At 37.0% G+C, this 15,841-nt stretch overlaps 1 protein-coding gene across 2 annotated transcripts in view; it reads right to left on the bottom strand.

Annotated features, from left to right (window-relative positions):
• Positions 1-3,783: 3,783 nt before the first annotated feature.
• Positions 3,784-15,841, bottom strand: part of sfl (N-deacetylase and N-sulfotransferase sfl) — a 48,729-nt gene continuing 36,671 nt past the window's right edge. For both annotated transcript variants that reach the window (XM_070095580.1, XM_070095581.1), the window contains exons 14-17: positions 14,790-14,941; positions 14,199-14,375; positions 9,095-9,215; positions 3,784-6,902 (exon numbers count right to left, since the gene is read on the bottom strand). In XM_070095580.1, the coding sequence (XP_069951681.1) occupies positions 6,810-6,902; positions 9,095-9,215; positions 14,199-14,375; positions 14,790-14,941 (543 nt within the window). In that variant the 3' untranslated portion in view covers positions 3,784-6,809. The remainder of the gene's footprint in view (positions 6,903-9,094; positions 9,216-14,198; positions 14,376-14,789; positions 14,942-15,841) is intronic.

Below are 15,841 nucleotides of genomic sequence, written 5' to 3'. Positions count from 1 at the left end.
AACCTTACCTTATAGAGGAGAGGTTGAACTTTATGAATCATATTGATCAAGCCTGCTGTGTAAGCAAAATAGCTCTCAAAAAGATAGAGACTGTGTGTTCATCAGCTAGATGACACTATATCTTTGAACTGATCCCCAGGATGCTGATAACAATGTTGGTATGATTAAGAGCACAAGAAACTGTTTTATGTTAAGCCGCAATGGAATTGCCAGATGTTTTCTATCAGTCAGGTGTGAGGAATCTATTCTTGCACGAATGTGAATTGGGCCCCACATGGAGAGATGCCTAATACCTTGCTTCCAACACTTATTCTGAGTTATTGCTTCACCCTATCTTAACAGACTGGAGGAAATAACTGTATTCAGATATTTGGGAGTGAACCTGTCAGCAGACAATTCTATGAAAGACAAGGTGAACCACAGAAGAGAAGAAAAAAAGATGGGTGTTGTGCTGAGGCATCTGTGGAGACAGAGAATTTTATCTATGGAGGCAAAAAATGGAAATGTAGCATTACAACAAGGTAGTGAAGATGTCATATTTGAGAGCGATGTGTGATATGAATATTATTTAGAGAATTCAGAAGACTATGGAGTACTCAAAGGGTTGAGGAGGGGTTGTTGAAGTGAATTGGGCATCTAAAGGGGATGGAGCAGAACATGATGACTAAAAATGTGTATAAATTAGGGTGGAAGGAAGGCAGGGCAGAGGTCATCAAAGTAATGGTTGGAAGGAGGGGCCAAAGGTTTTGCATGTTAGGGGCTTTACCATATATGGTACATAAGAATGGAGACAGTTTTTACGGCTTGACAAGCTGATGGAGTGTGAACAAGGTAACATTTATGAAGGGATTCAGAGAAACCGGATGGCCGGACTTAAGTCCTTGAGGTGGAAAGTACCTGCCTGCAGGATGAGGGATGAGGATGTCACATTTCAGAAGGTCACGGAATTGATGAGGGGAAAAAAGGTGAGTGGTGTGTTGAGGTATATGTGGAGTCAAAAAACATTATCTATGGAGGCAAAGAAGGGAATGTATGAAAGTACAGTAAAGTAGTACCAACACTCTTATATGGGTGTGAAGCTTGGGTGGTAAATGCAGCAGCGAGGAGACGGTTGGAGGCAGTGGAGATGTCCTGTTTAAGGGCAATGTGTGGTGTAAATATTATGCAGAAAATTTGGAGTGTGGAAATTAGGAAAAGGTGTGGAGTTAATAAAAGTATTAGTCAGAGGGCAGAAGAGGGGTTGTTGAGGTGGTTTGGTCATTTAGAGAGAATGGATCAAAGTAGAATGACATGGAAAGCATATAAATCTATAGGGGAAGGAAGGCGGGGTAGGGGTCGTCCTCGAAAGGGTTGGAGAGAGGGGGTAAAGGAGGTTTTGTGGGCAAGGGGCTTGGACTTCCAGCAAGTGTGCGTGAGCGTGTTAGATAGGAGTGAATGGAGACGAATGGTACTTGGGACCTGACGATCTGTTGGAGTGTGAGCAGGGTAATATTTAGTGAAGGGATTCAGGGAAACCGGTTATTTTCATATAGTCGGACTTGAGTCCTGGAAATGGGAAGTACAATGCCTGCACTTTAAAGGAGGGGTTTGGGATATTGGCAGTTTAGAGGGATAAGTTGTGTATCTTTATATGTGTATGCTTCTAAACTGTTGTATTCTGAGCACCTCTGCAAAAACAGTGATAATGTGCGAGTGTGGTGAAAGTGTTGAATGATGATGAAAGTATTTTCTTTTTGGGGATTTTCTTTCTTTTTTGGGTCACCCTGCCTCGGTGGGAGACGGCCAACTTGTTGAAAAAAAAAAAAAAAAAAAATTGCATGATGTTGCTGCACACTTTGACAAGACATCTATAAAACAAATGGTGATGAATGCATTTGGAGGAGGGTCACCCTATCTCAGAAGATAGCCAATATTAATATTTTTTAACTTTATTGTTGTTCCATGTATCAGAGAGCATATAGAATTCACTATTCATCTACAATGCTCTGACATACCCATTCAAAGTGACCTCGCCAAGTCCCTCTTTCAGTGGAAACTCCTTTGCTGGGTTTTTAACATACTAACCTCTTTCATCAACTTAAACATTAATTTTACACCTGCACTAACATCTAGCTCCACTAAACCATCCTACCCTTACACACCACACTGCAGTGCTGTATGACCCATACAGGTGAAGAATTTTCTTTTTAATATAATAATACTAATATGTCTTGACTTTTCCTAGGTAGTAGGTTGGTAGACAGCAACCGCCCAGGGAGGTACTACCGTCCTCCCAAGTGAGTGTAAAACGAAAGCCTGTAATTGTTTTACATGGTGGTAGGATTGCTGGTGTCCTTTTTTCTGTCTCATGAACATGCAAGATTTCAGGTATGTCTTGCTACTTCTACTTACACTCAGGTCACACTACACATACATGTACAAGCGTATATATACATACCCCTCTGGGTTTTCTTCTATTTTCTTTCTAGTTCTTGTTTATTTCCTCTTATCTCCATGGGAAAGTGGAACAGAATTCTTCCTCCGTGCCCCATGCATGTTGTAAGAGGCAACTAAAATGCAGGGAGCAAGGGGCTAGTAACCCCTTCTCCTGTATATATTACTAAATGTAAAAGGAGAAACTTTCGTTTTTCCTTTTGGGCCACCCCACCTCGGTGGGATATGGCCGATGTGTTCAAAGAAGAAGTCTTGACTTTTAACACCACCACTTCTATGAGTAATTTGAAGAAAGGTGCAGAAATTGGCAAGTACTCACCTCAAGTGGCTCTTGTCCTTTTGTTACTGGTGTAGATTCAGCAGACCCAATAAGCTCAACAGAACATTACCTTACCTGGCTCTCCCAAGGTAATAAATATCTCCCATCTTGAGTTACAAGCCTTACAAAAATCTATCCTACTGGATGATTTTTACCTCACACAGATGAATCCTTTAACATACCATTTGCATCATCATTCTCAAATTTATATTGGCATTGTCTGTGTCAGCCTATGACAGATGGGCTTGATAAAGACTTCATGCTTCAAAAATTTACTCTCTTCGGAGATTGCCTTCAACTGAATATAGTCTGAATTCATTGTACCCCTGCAATAGAAATCCAATTTTTTTTTTTAAACCAGCTACATTAAAGTATGATACTTTCCACTGCAGATCCATAACTGTTACTAGCTCCATTTACAGATTACTAGAATACACAAGAGGCTTGCAGTTATTTGCGATTACCTGTTTGTAGCTACAGGCTCGTGGTGTCCTATCTTTAATATTTACTGGATTGTACAATTTTTAAAGCTTCCATTGGTTATAGCACTTATTACCTTGTAAACTATTTCACTAATCTACCACTGTTTGCTAAGAAAAAACTTGCATAGCTCTTCTTTAATTATAAGATTTTGTTTTGCCAGACAATGCTCTATTTTCTCTTATAGGACAGCAAAACTTTTTATAACTGCAGAAAAAATAATATAAAGGATCGAACCTGGTTGCTTCCCCCTCCCCAAGGCGCTTTATGGTCCCTAGGAATTTAACATTTCCCCTCCCCCATGAATGTATTAATAATAATATGAAGTGAAGACCTTAGGGTCCTGAGTCCTAATGAAGCACATTCAAACAAAATCATATAACACCAAAGCATACTCTGTACCTATATTTCATTATGATATAATATGTATAAAATATTCAATATTTTTTTCATAGGTACACTACAATATTTAAGTATTTATTCTACACACACAGGCAATAGCAATATGATACTCGAAGGAGATGCACCTCACTGTAAGGTCTCAAAACGCATTTACTCAATTTACACGTATTTTATTTAGGTTGTATTTACTGTTTTTATAAAAACAACACATGTTGCATATAGCACCACTGGTATCATTGTCCTTGCCATCTAATTTTTTTTACCACTGCCTCTCTTCCACAGTAGGGTGACACAAAAAAAAATAGGAAACATTCACCATCATTCATTCAATAGCTGTATTGCCTTTTTTAAAAGTGTGCAGACACCACACTTCAAATGAGCCTCCAAACTGTATAATATAATATCACTTATACTTCGCAGGGTAGTCACTGAATTTTGCACCTCCAGGATTAGAGTCCAGCTAACTGGTTTTGCTGAATTTCTTCATGCATGTTAATTTACTAACCCAACAGCATGTTAAATTCACAAAACCAACTGTCTTCACTTTTTCCAATCTTCTATACTCACACACAACTACAGGATGTTCAAGCCTCTAGCACAAAAAATATCCTTCACACCCTCTCTCCTGGGACAATACCAACCCCCTCCTTCCTTTCACCCTACATTTATACACCCTCTTGGTAATTATGCTGATCTATCCTCTCTGGATGGCCAAACCGCTTCAACACCACCTCTGCATTTTCTTCCTGAAACCATCTTCATGTAGTGACTGCCAGCATGTTATACTACTAATCATACACACTGTCTGCAATGGAATTTTATATTGGGACACTGTTTCACCCATGGATAAGCTTTTCGAGTGCATAATAGGTATGAGAAAGTTTAAACAATGAAGAAGTCAGGTGTGTTAAGGTTTTAAGTTTAACTAAGGTTCTACAGGCAGTTCTTAACTGGAGGGGAAAGACGGTCTAAAAAATCTCACTAAATTATATATTCTCACCTTATATGTTATGTATCTGATTTGCTCCCTAAACCGACTTTTCAAATAGTTTAAAATAATGAAGTTAAGAATGAAAACTAGTTTCTCTATTTTCCTATTTAAATAAGTTTTTTATTTTAATTTTTACAATTAAATTTTATATGATGGAAGGAGGGAGGCATGGAGATGAGGGCCAACTGTGATAGGAGGCATAGCCCAAAACAGGCTAAGAACCCCTATTATGGAACAATTTCTCCTATAGAGGTTGACTAACGTGAACATGCCACTATTTTGTTTGATAATAGTGTAAGCATTACTATAGATGATGTCAAGTATAGATGCTTGAAATTATCTTTCTCTTGGAACAATAGTATGGCCCTATCCCATGTTCACTTGCCTTTAGCAACCTCTATAACATGAACTGCTCTAGGTAAAGGAATACCTAACATGGGTTAGTAAGCTGCCTGCCATATCTCAATTTAACTTAAAACCTCAAGCTATTTGCTTTTCATATGTAGTGTTGGCATGCCTCTGGCAGGACAGTGATAAGAATGAGTCACGAGCATTTTTCTTTTTTTTTTTTCTGGTCACCCTGCCTTGGTGGAGACGGCTGGTATGTTAAAAGAAATATGTAGGCCACTTGAAAAAGCCCACTTGGAGGTAAAGCATACCAATAAAGCCCACCCATGGGTAAAGTGTACCAATGAAGGACTCTACTGCAACTAGAACTAGTGTTTTTTTTTTTTACGATTTATCAGCATTCCACATCCCATTTCCAACTAAACATACACACTGTCATGGAATCAATGACTTAGTTTTATTAGACATAAAACTGACATGTAAGAGCATGGATGCCTGCCTGATATACCAAGATGTAGTGTTTCATTTGAACCTGCTGTGATTTATCAATTACATAATATTACGTTGTTCTCCATTTCAAACGCTTCAGAACTGTATTCACTGTCTATATACAAGACCTGTATTAAAACAACTAAAAGAGTAAATATTTAATTTTCGGCCTAACCTAGCAACACTTCAATGTATCATGCATAACAATAAAATTATGCAGTTCCCACTCTGTCTACACCAGATATTAAAATGTTCTACCTCATATGTACAACTTTAGGAAGAGGACAACTACTACAATGAGTGGTAAATACACATTTCTTCATTTAATATGTATACAAGAGATTATCAACTTATCTAGGTCAGAAAACAGTGATCTCTCGAGTTACCCTTGGCCCCAATCACTTTAAGATTATCGTGTTCTACTATGTATAAATATAAGGGGCTTTATTTATACCTTCAGGAAACTAATTCACCATCATTCATTCAAAAGCTGTCTTGCCAGAAGTGTGCTGACTACAATATCCTCACCCCTAGTTTGAGTACAGCCACTGCCCTTCCCACCTCCAGGATTCAAGTCTGGCTAACAGGTTTCTCTGAATCCCTTCATAAATGTTACTGTACTTACATTCCAACAGCACCTCCATTAAAAACCCACTTGTCTCCATTCTTGCCTATCAAATACGCTCTCATCCTGCTGGATGTGCAGGCACCTAAAACTCATTTCTTTTACCCTACTTCCTCCAATCATTCCTGGAACACCCCCTAACCTTCCTACCCTCTGTTCCTGATTTACACTCTTTCCATCATCATATCCCTCTTAATCTTCTCTAAATGCCCAAACCACATCAGCAATCCTCCTCTTCCTCAGAATATAAATACAGTATATAATAATAATAATAAAATCTTTCTTTGTACAACATGTATCTACATAGGCCACTTGATCACCAAAGCAAGATGGCTATCTATATGTTTCTCTCCATGTATATTTGTTATACCGGTATAGTGAAAATTCTTCAATATTCTAAAATAAAACTATTATTCTTATAATTTATTAGACATGCTTATAGTACTTGAGTCTTCAATTTTATCTGCTAAAGATTTATAAAGATCTGTTTTATTTCTGGAAAAGTTAAATTACACTAAAATTATAGCAATAAATAAATGACTTCTGCACGAAAGCCATTAAATCCCTCATAATATTACGAGAGTTAATGACCAAATAACGAAGCTACCATACACCTCCTTGAGTGAATATCACCCATAAAGATGTACACTAAATATAATTTGCTAAGCATTACTCTGCCTGGCAAGTTTGTTGCCCCCATCCCCCTACTCCTACTGTGATATCTATTGCAACTCATCTTCCAGCCAGCCAGGTACTGGGTAGTCAAGTCGGGTTAGAAGCTTCTCCAGTGCTATGTTGTAGGGTTGATAGTATTCCTGTTAAGTAAAGACATCATGTGTTAGTACCCACAAAAACAGATAGCTGAACTGGGATGAAAAATAAGAATTGAGGAAATGACAGTTAAATGTATTTCAATGGATTGATATTTTAAAGCATAGATATTCATTTTGCAACATTACAGCCACTTGCAAGGCACATTTACATAGTGGACTTCCATTCATATATAACACTACAGTCTGACTATAGGTATACAATGCCCCCACTACATTATCATAGTTTTTCAACACGTAATTTCCTTTTTCCTAAACTAACACATTCTGGGTATGGCACTTACAACATTCCCCAACACTGTCTTGATGCACGATCTATGTTACCCTACAATAATGTTATCTGTATGTGATTTTACATTCCCCCATACTAACACTGAGTCACTAACACTTTCTATATGAGTGACATCATTCACTTCCACTAACACTTTCTAGGTGTGTGATTTATAGCATTACTTTCAGCTACCATACTTTATGACAATTTTTTTAAGCTGTGCCATTAACAACACAACTTATGACTTTCCAAAGCATAATAGCAGGCATTCACATAGTTTTCAAAAATTTTTATGAATATGTGAGGTGAGTATATGTATGTAATATATGTAATTTATAATCTTTAGAATTTTGAAATAAAAATTTGTGTATTAGTTTTTCTAAATACAGTGGACCCCCGCATACCGTTGGCATCACATAACGTTTAATCCGCATACCGATACATTTTATCGCTAAAATTTTGCCTCGCATACCGCTTAAAAACCCGCTCACCGCTGTTCGTCCGAGACGCGTCCAATGTGCGCCTTAGCCAGCCTCACATGTTCCGGCGGTGGCATTGTTTACCAGCCAGCCTCCGCGGTAGCATCCAAGCATACAATCATAACATTTCGTATTATTACAGTGTTTTTGGTGATTTTATCTGGAAAATAAGTGACCATGGGCCCCAAGAAAGCTTCTAGTGCCAACCCTACAGCAATAAGGGTGAGAATTACTATAGAGATGAAGAAAAAGATCATTGATAAGTATGAAAGTGGAGTGCGTGTCTCCGAGCTGGCCAGGTTGTGTAATAAACCCCAATCAACCATCGCTACTATTGGTGGTACAGCTGCTGCTGCTGCACTGTCAGCTGCTGCTGCTGCTGTAGCATCGTCTGCTGCTGCTGTAGCATCGTCTGCTGCTGCTGCTGCTGTAGCATCGTCTGCTGCTGCTGCTGCTGTAGCATCGTCTGCTGCTGCTGCTGCTGTAGCATCGTCTGCTGCTGCTGCTGCTGTAGCATCGTCTGCTGCTGCTGCTGCTGTAGCATCGTCTGCTGCTGCTGTAGCATCGTCTGCTGCTGCTGCTGCTGCTGTAGCACTGTTGTTGGTGTGGCTTATTGAGAATATACCAAGAAACAATTAACCCCAGAGGATTTGCCACCCAGGATAACCCAAAAAAGTCAGTGTCATCGAAGACTGTCTAACTTATTTCCATTGGGGTCCTTAATCTTGTCTCCCAGGATGCAACCCACACCAGTCGACTAACACCCAGGTGAACAGGGAAAAATGCCTGGAACTAGTGCTCATATTGGTGAATTTAAAGCCAGCAAAGGTTGGTTTGAGAGATTTAAGAATCGTAGTGACATACACAGTGTGATAAGGCATGTTCTGGAAGAAAATAACAAACAGGACCTACAGTACTCAGGAGGAAAAGGTACTCCCAGGACACAGTGTCTCATCAGTCATTGCTGCATCTTCAATAAAGGTAAGTGTCATTTATTCTTCATTTAGTAGACTAGTACATGCACAATATATACTGTGCATGTACTACTCTACTATTGTGCATGTATCCTTCTCTTTGTGTGTAGGAAAATGTATATTTCACATGGTAAAATTTTTTTTTCATACTTTTGGGTGTCTTGCACGGATTAATTTGATTTCCATTATTTCTTATGGGGAAAATTCATTCGCATACCGATTATTTCGCATACCAATGAGCCCTCTTGCACGGATTAAAATCGGTATGCGGGGGTCCACTGTATACTAAGATTGAGGTTTCACTTGAGTTATTCAAAAATAAAATAAAATAAATGTGATTCAACAAATAATGCACAATCTATGGTATAAAAAAAATTACTTCAGTATTAATAAGTAAGTGCTAAACTTGCACAGACCATACAGTGCTGCACAATGTAAGAAAAACAATCATACCTTCAGTAATTTAGCATCGGATTCATTCATAGGGGCATAGACACGACCCTTTCCCCTGCCCAAACACTTAGTCTTGTCTTCCTCTATCACCTGGCAGAAGAAACCTTTCCTTTTGTCATACCTGAAAATACATTTTGCAAATTCTGTATTGTCATATTTTCATACAGCTTTTCTTATTCAACATTAAAAAGTAAAATTCTGTAAGAGAAAAATTATATTTTACTCAAAATACATTCAGAGCTTCTCAGTACAACAGATGAATCAATTTTAATGTGTTTATGATATATGCACCATAATAACTAACAGGTATCAGCTAAGTCAGCAACTTAATAGTCCACATACAGTTGAATGGTCCTAAATTTAACAGATTAGCTAAAATGAGTAAGAAACTACCACAGCAAAACTATACAGTTTGAACAGCTCCATGTTATTATCTTGCAAAACACTAAACATTAGATGCAGTTGAATATTACAGTAATACTGTATTAATAAACCTGTTAATGTACAATTACTCTCCTGTGATTGCACATATAACAACAAATTTATCTTATTCCTTGAGGGATGCTGTCTTGCATAGAATATTCAGACATAAGAAATGACTCGAGTACAATACTGATGACTTTGGAAGGAGCAATTGAATTATTTACTAGAGAAATCCACATACTGGTTAGGATACTATACAAATGGAACAGCCAATATGTGTTAAAGCTGAGTAACAATAACATTAAAAGGTCAACCATCACCTAAACATGCAAAAAAATTTAAAGCAAAAAATGTGCAATTAATATGCTTTGAAATAAAACTATCCTATAGTGTTTTGAAATAAAGCTATTCCTAAGTGTAGACCCAATAAAGATGGTACAGTACTTAGACACTATTAAGTAGTGAATTAAAATATACTAAATATATTTATACCAAAGACAACTGTGGTGAAGATATACCTGCTCAGTCTGTAGTCAATGATGCATGCTCGTGGGTGTAAAGTCACTTATCCATGATCTTCTATTTAAGACTTTTTTTTTTTTTTTCCACAAAATAACACTGTGTAGTTTTATCTTGTTTTACTTGGTCCTGAATATTATAAGGAAATTGTATAAACCTTGTGTACTTTGTTGATAATGAGCAGCTAGTTTTCACTTACCAGTCACTCATTTTACTATGAGGGTGAAACAATGTGTTTCTAAAAGTCATTGCAACAGGTGTTACACTAGAATGACACACGATGTATTTGTCTTGACAGAGGAGAATGCACACTGGCAGAAAAGAATGACAGGTATAGGATACAAAAGGTAGTGAAGAGAAAGGACAAGATTAGCCTAGAAATTAAAAATCACACAAGTTATCTCTGACATATACCTGTGGACAGCAATTACATTAAAGATAGTACTTTAGAGAGGAGGAGGAACAACAGTATAAGCATAGCAGGGCATGAAAAGATGTCATACTGTAAGATATGTAGAACAATCAAGTAAGATGTGTTCTACAGTTACGATGCCCTGGTATATCCAACGTGTAGTAGTGAAATAAGTCTACAAGTGCCAAGAAGATTGTAAGGACAACCAGTCCTGGTGTGACTTTGAAGAAATGACTTGTTGGTCCACTGACAGTAAGAAGAAACAAGTCTATGAAAATACCCATCACTAATTCAAGCAAGGAGTCTTTTCATTAAAAAAAATCAGTATGCTCAATTCAAGTCAAGCCTCTACAGAAACATTGCAATTACTGAACAATACATGTCACTGCACCAGAGGCTGTTGGATGGACCAGCATCCAACAACATGGTTATCTGTGATCTGTTTTGAGGGTTCTATCCTCATAGCCCAGCCTCACATAAAGCTTCTTTTCTGACTGTCCAGTCAACCAAGCTATTTGTGCTAGTGACCTGCAGACCCACATAGCCATCAAAGTCTGGCTGAGATGGAATTTGCTGGATATGGTAATCCAGTTTCCTCTTGAAAAATTTCCACCTTCAGTCTGACATTATTTTCTGATTTCTGCTGATAAAAGTTTGTGCTATTCACAGAGTTTTTTCTTTCACTCTATTCAGTTGTCATGCCAGGGTGTAAATCGGGAACCAGGCTTTCAATTATCTTCCATTATACATTATCAGGTATAACTCACTTCTCTAGTCCAGAGAGAATAATCCAGGTGCTTTTAGGTGTTTCCTGTAGTTTAGATGTTTTATGGATTCTATGTGAGCAGTTATGACCCCTACATTTTTCAGCTCTGCTATCTCTCTTGCCTAGAAAGAAGCTGCGAGTACAGAACAACATTCAAATCAGAAAAGTGCTATCAATGTCACTGCCTTTGTTTTTAATATTTTCATAAGCCACCTGGTCATTTTCCTGGCTTTTGCACATTTATTGTGTCCTCTAAATGACAAGTCACCTAACAATTATTTGTAGTCTTTTATTTGTTCCTTTCATTCTACAAGATGATCTTCTAGCTCAGTTTCAAGTTATTCATTCTTCCTATACCTAAACAACTGAAATCATCACAAGTGAACATCATTCCACCAGCAATTCCAAACCATACCTATGGTACACGCTTATCCTGAAACTTGGGTTGATAACCTTGCTCTGGTTCTCCTTTGAATTCACTGGCTTGATTTTTAGGCTCTCAACCAGTACCACAAATTATCCTACCAGCTCTCTTTCCTTATGTGATTTAGTGCTTAACTTAATTATATCATTATTATTTTTTTCTCATGGGGAGAACTTGCATGTGATACTTGCTGATATCAACCCTGCCTCTAATCTTGACTCCCTTCCATACAACCACTCAGCCACCACTTTTCAAGATGATTCTTGAAAAACAAAGTATTTAGTTGAATGTCTTAACAAGATGATCATCTCCAATGACTATCTGAAAACGGTTCGCTCAGAAACTTCTACATGTATAACTGTTACATCCTATTTCTTTCAATCTTTTCCCACATCTCTGTTTTCTTCCTCAGGTGCTCTTGTCTGTGCAACCGGCTCTACCAATTGCATACCCAGTGATGGATGTTCAGGCTGCTGCTTTGTATCTCTTTGCCACTTCTACAAATTCAGCATCCACCAAATTTTGTTGTGCAGGATATCTTACCACCTCTGCATATTCCTTCCAGACCTTCACCAGGATTTTCTTTTCCAATCACTCATACCCTCTTGCAATGTTAGCCTCTCAGATTCTATTCCTTTATAAAACTCTTGCCTTGCCTCAGATACTTAAAATTGTTTCTCTGCTACCAAATATCAGATCACATGTTCCAATCTTTCTTTGGCTTCCTCAGCTGATATGTCAGAAATGGTTAATTAGTTCTGATTTCAGCTCAAATGGCTACATAAAGCATTCCATTAAAATAAGTTGGTATTATAAACATTTCCACAAACTTTCTGGTATCAAGTGAGTTAGAAGGCATAAGGGAGGAGCACTGCTGAAATGCTTTGCTTCCCAACAAATACAACAGACTATGTATAATCATCTTACCTCAACAGCTATCTCCCATCAAGGCAGAATGACTCAAAGAAAGCACATTCACCATCATTCATTCAATAGCTTATCTCTCCAGAAGTGTGCTGACATCACAATTTCACAATTCAGATTACTCTCTGAATGCAATATCCCCACCTAACACAAAACAAGTCTGGCCACCAAATTCACTGTGTAAAACAGACTTACTCATTTTCTTATTTTTTTTTTCAACAAAATTATTCATTCCCATTTAAAAAGAGAAGCCCACTATCTGCTCAGTCATTCATCAACCTGTCCACTTGTCACCTATTCAAATTTGTAAAAAAAAAAAAAACTTAGTTTTTATTTTTATTAAATACTGTTATATTTTTATATTCATATTATTTTTAGTACAAACTAGTCACTCTTTGTGATTCATGGAATTATATTCTGACTTTGTTAGCTGTGTATAAACATCACTGTGTGAAATAATGTCTACCCATTTTCCTATAAATATAGTACTGTCCTGTACATTTTTTCAAGTGTTTACACAACTAACTATAAACATGAACTGACAGCCAGGACAGATTAGCATTACTTTTTTTTTTTTTTAAACTTACTCGGATAACCGAAACAGCATCCATTCCGGCAGGAGGGTCGGTTAGTGTTTATTTTGGTTTAGGGAACCATGGATAAGTTATTCTCCAGAAAGGTTGTATCATAAAAATCATTAACATGGACAAATCACAAGACATTTCTACCAGGAATAATTAATGTCAAATGCTTAACTAGAGACTCAGTAGGCTGGGCTTCCTACCATATTTACAAAGAAGGTGTCATGTGTTTGTACCAAGTACCAGTATTAAAAATATACACACAAGAAAACCCCAACCCTAAAAGAGAACAAGAATGGCAACAAAAAAAATCTAAGAAAAATAAACATTTATAACCAAAGGAAAATAAATCTGATCTTCAGATATTATACAAGTGTAATATTTTACCAAACATTGAAGTATTAGTGTGAATACAAATAAAGACAACACTAATGAAAAAAAAGTTATTCTAAAAACATCCCTTTAGAAACACAGCACAGTATAGTACAGTATTATCAAGCATGCTCAATCCCTTTGTCAAGCAAGTAACACTATACTGTTACCTTTTCATTTGCCCTTTTAAGAGCCTTTCAAAGGCACATGGAATTTCTGACATAGCCTCTATCAGCGGAACTCTTCTTCATCCAAACGTAACCATTCAAAAAGTGATTGTTCCTTCCCAAGTGAAGTGAGGAATTGAGATGTAAAGCAGTGTCATTCTAGACCTAGCAGAGGGTTGTTCACAATAGCTCATAAGTGGTAATATTGACAACATAGACTCACATTCAGACACTCATAACAAAGGAACTATAAAAGTTAGAGCAAAAATCATAATAGTAAAAAAGTCTTAAAATGCACCGTAGTATAATATATTAACAGCACACTGAAATCCCTCCCTTACAGAGTTTCTTGCCAAGCAAAGGGTTACTATCAAGTGTAGCAACTGAAGAAAATACCTTTAAAATAAAAAAAATCAACTGCATATACAGTTAGATATATAAAATCCAAGGGCTAGTACATCATAGTACTGAAATCTGAATGCTGTAAAGAAGCCTAAAATATATCTTGGTCTGTACCTTAAGTGCTCAGTGTAGTTGTAAAATGGCTCAATATTGAGGAACTTTTGAAGATCATTCATAATGTACACTGGGTCATTTCTGAGCTCCTCTCCATCAATGATAGTCAGCTGTGAGGCAGGGAAGTAGTCAAGCCATCTTTCTATATGTTTAGCATACATTCCAGGAATTAAGCATCTGCAAAATAATTGTTAAAGAAATTAATGTCAAAACTTTTAGAAACATACAAATGGGAAAAACACATCAAGTGCAGAAGAGAATTTTTGATAGTTCAAAATACAACAACCTCTATTTGTATGGAGTTTCTATTAAGGTTTAGTCAATAATGTGAGATACCAGAAAGGTGTTTATTTTTTGCATTATGCTTGTGTATTCCATATATCTAATTTAGCTTTTATTCTAATTTTATACAACACAGTGAACTAAAATTTAATAAAAAAACACTATGATGCACCCATGTCTTTCATGTAATTAGTGCACCTAATGATTTTTAGGATAAAAAATTACTAGAGAAAAATGAACAACAGATCACTGAAATTGTTCACATGAAAGATTAAAATTATAATAAATGATACTCGTTTCTGTACTCACTTGTTGCGCAAAGTCCTGAGTTGTCGTGGCATTTTCTCTGTAGCTGTGATCACCTCATGGAAATTATACTGTAGGGCTGTGAGATCATTGTGAGCACGCATGTGGTGATACCAAGAATACGCTCGCTTGCTAGGAGGAATGATTGTGATCACCTGAGAGTATATATAAGACAATAATTATATGATTATCTTTTTAAAAAGTATCACAATTCCATCTGTATACTGGGAAAGGAGTTAATACAATCTTTACCTTAAACACTCATCTATTGCTAAGTGGTACTGAAAAAATATTTCTGCCATAGGTAAATTTGTTGTAATACAAAACTAATTTTATGAAACAGAATTAAATGCTAACTCAAAATCATCTCCCCTACCTAAGTACGTATACTACAGCACCTCACTGCTTACAAAACACTTTGCTAACATATTGTACTAAGTTATTATTTGAAGGAATATGTATCAAGGTTAACTACTGATAAGCCTCCTATAATATCATATGTAAGGTACAAAAAGACCCCTTTAAAAAGGGCAACTTAAAATGTCATGATTCCAGGCAAAAAATATCTTCACACTAAACATATAACCTATGGGGAAGTGTAGCAAGTGTTTTTATTACTAATGAGGTGTCAGGCACTTATATTTTTTTTTATGTACAGTATACAGAGGAGTTACCTGAAGGTTATGGGAAGATTATTTCAGTGATCACCACCCCCACAGCTCAGTCCCAGCCCAGGCCTCCTGACTGATGGCCTGATCAACCAGGTTGCTGGTGCTAGCCACACAAGTCAAAAATATCCACTAGAGCCCAGAGATCATGAACTGACTCAAAGAATTTATCAAATTCTCTCTCGAAGACAGATAGGGCTCTGCTGTAATTCCCCATATGTATTAAGTTATTGTTTTATTTTTTTTATTAACACATTGGCCGATTCCCACCAAGACAGGGTGGCCCAAAAAAGAAAAACTTTCATCATCATTCACTCCATCACTGTCTTGCTAGAGGGGTGCTTTACACAACAGTTATAAAACTGCAACATGAACACCCCTCCTTCA

This window comes from Cherax quadricarinatus, chromosome 50, assembly GCF_038502225.1.
Source record: "Cherax quadricarinatus isolate ZL_2023a chromosome 50, ASM3850222v1, whole genome shotgun sequence".
Taxonomy (NCBI): Eukaryota; Metazoa; Arthropoda; class Malacostraca; order Decapoda; family Parastacidae; genus Cherax; species Cherax quadricarinatus.
Note: the sequence above shows the minus strand (reverse complement) of the source record. Positions and strands in the feature narration are given on the sequence as shown.